Below are 1,813 nucleotides of genomic sequence, written 5' to 3'. Positions count from 1 at the left end.
AACAACAGGTTCTTTGTCTTAACTCAGACTAATATCATGCATTCTTCTTATTTATTTTGAATAAATGCAGGCAAATGTACTACAGGTGTTAGAAACACAAACTGAACCTAAAGCAAGCCTTGGACATCAGCTGTTAAAAACTTTCTTTGAAAATGAGTGTGTGTGGGTGAGACTGTGTGTTGGGGGCTGACTATATCACTGGGAGTTCTGTAAATTAACGGTGTGCAGAATACCATGTTTACTAGTGGTAATGAATAAAAATGTGCAGTTTGAAACTTGAGAATATATTACTTGAATTCAGCAGCAAGTGCTTAGGACCTAGACCAATAACAAGATTTTGGAGAAGTATTTTCTCACTGATGTTGTTTAGAACTGTCAGCACATGGTGGTAATCAAAAGCAGGCTGACCTTCTGTCGGTTCTATTATCAGTCTTTAATTCTCTGAAGAAAACGGTCCTGCTTACTGTCTGCATCTGTGCGTACAGCTCCCAACACACTGCCCCGGTGCACCCCTCCCTAGGTCCCATCCTGAACCAAAATATTGGAACCTCTTGGGAGGACAGCCCAGGAGTATATTTGTAAAAATCTCTCACATGTGATTCTGATGTTCAGTCAGTTTTGAGAACCACTGATATGGGAACCACAGAGAGAGATATCTACAATGACTTAAAGTCAAGGGAGAAGGCTGGGATGTCTGAGGAGACAATCAAGTCTCCAACGTCTAGAGACCCCTTCCCCAGACACGCTGAGGGCAGTTGGACTACCACTGAGAACAGGGTAAGCCTGTAAAAAGGACCTCCAAGGGTAACTATAGAAGGATATTGTCACGAAAGATCCTTAGCAGATAGACATTTACATGTAAAAAATGAGAAAGCATATCCTTTTATTAAATGATAGGAGAAAAGACTTTTTTTCTACTATGTTTCTTTTTTTTTTTTTTTTCTGGTAAAGAAGCGGTGGTAAAAGTTTATTCAAAGAAAAACTGAAATAAAGAACAAAAAACCCCACCCTGAATTCAGTCCCCTTTACTGATCATGGTACTAATTTCGCCCCAGCTTCTGGCCCCATCATCCAGCTCTTTTATACATACACAGCCTTACATGTTTCCAACGAGCGTTTATTATTAGTTAAACCATGATTCAGGATCCCAGGGTGGGGATCACCATGTACCCGGGTTCCCCTTCACCACGGGGGAGAAGGACGGAGAACAGAGGAGGTGGGATGGAGCCAGTTCAGATCTTCCCAGGAAACATGCCTTCTGCCCGGCGGTCGTCCCAAGCTGACACCCAGGATATGGGGCAGAGGGACTTGTACACACGCCGGTACCATTCGCACACGGAGACGTCACCCCCTTTAGCGGTCATTGCCTTCTCACAGCGGTGGAAGTCCAGGTAGTTCTGCCAGCAGTTCCTGGTCTGGTTCTGGTTGGGGAAGCGGCTATCAAAAGGAGCAGTCTGGTAGTTCTTGATTTTGGTCTTGATGTCTTCTGCCATAGTGCTGACTCCAGTAGGGATCCTCAGTCCTCCAGGATGGGGTTCCACGGTCCCGAGCCCTCAAGACTCACCTAAAGATACTATGTTTCTTTGTAGCAATTTTTTTTCAACTGTTTGCCCTCCTCATTGGTCCGTTGGCCCTTCCCTTGACCATCTCCAAAGAGCCAGTTCACAAAGAGTCAGCTGGTAATCTCAATGCACATAGATAGCTGATCAACGCTCTCTCAAGGGAGAAAGGGTTCTGCTGATAAGACCATAGTTCCTCAAGATCTGCTGTGTGAGAGAACAAGACACCTTCTTCACTAGTGTTGATTCCTTTC

The 1,813-nt window shown here is 44.5% G+C and overlaps 1 protein-coding gene across 1 annotated transcript; it reads right to left on the bottom strand.

Moving 5' to 3' along the window:
* Nucleotides 1–922: 922 nt before the first annotated feature.
* On the bottom strand, nucleotides 923–1,566 carry LOC110126509 (cytochrome c oxidase subunit 6B1-like). Its single transcript, XM_020876193.2, has one exon. It carries the CDS (start codon nucleotides 1,491–1,493, stop codon nucleotides 1,233–1,235), a length of 261 nt encoding a protein of 86 aa, XP_020731852.2. The 5' UTR covers nucleotides 1,494–1,566; the 3' UTR covers nucleotides 923–1,232.
* Between the last annotated feature and the right edge of the window lie 247 nt (nucleotides 1,567–1,813).

The sequence above is a fragment of the Odocoileus virginianus genome, chromosome 7 (genome assembly GCF_023699985.2).
Source record: "Odocoileus virginianus isolate 20LAN1187 ecotype Illinois chromosome 7, Ovbor_1.2, whole genome shotgun sequence".
NCBI lineage: Eukaryota > Metazoa > Chordata > Mammalia > Artiodactyla > Cervidae > Odocoileus > Odocoileus virginianus.
Note: the sequence above shows the minus strand (reverse complement) of the source record. Positions and strands in the feature narration are given on the sequence as shown.

Bases quoted from the DNA above. Each gene is read 5' to 3' on its own strand.
- LOC110126509 (XM_020876193.2), bottom strand. From the start codon at position 1,493: ATGGCAGAAGACATCAAGACCAAAATCAAGAACTACCAGACTGCTCCT.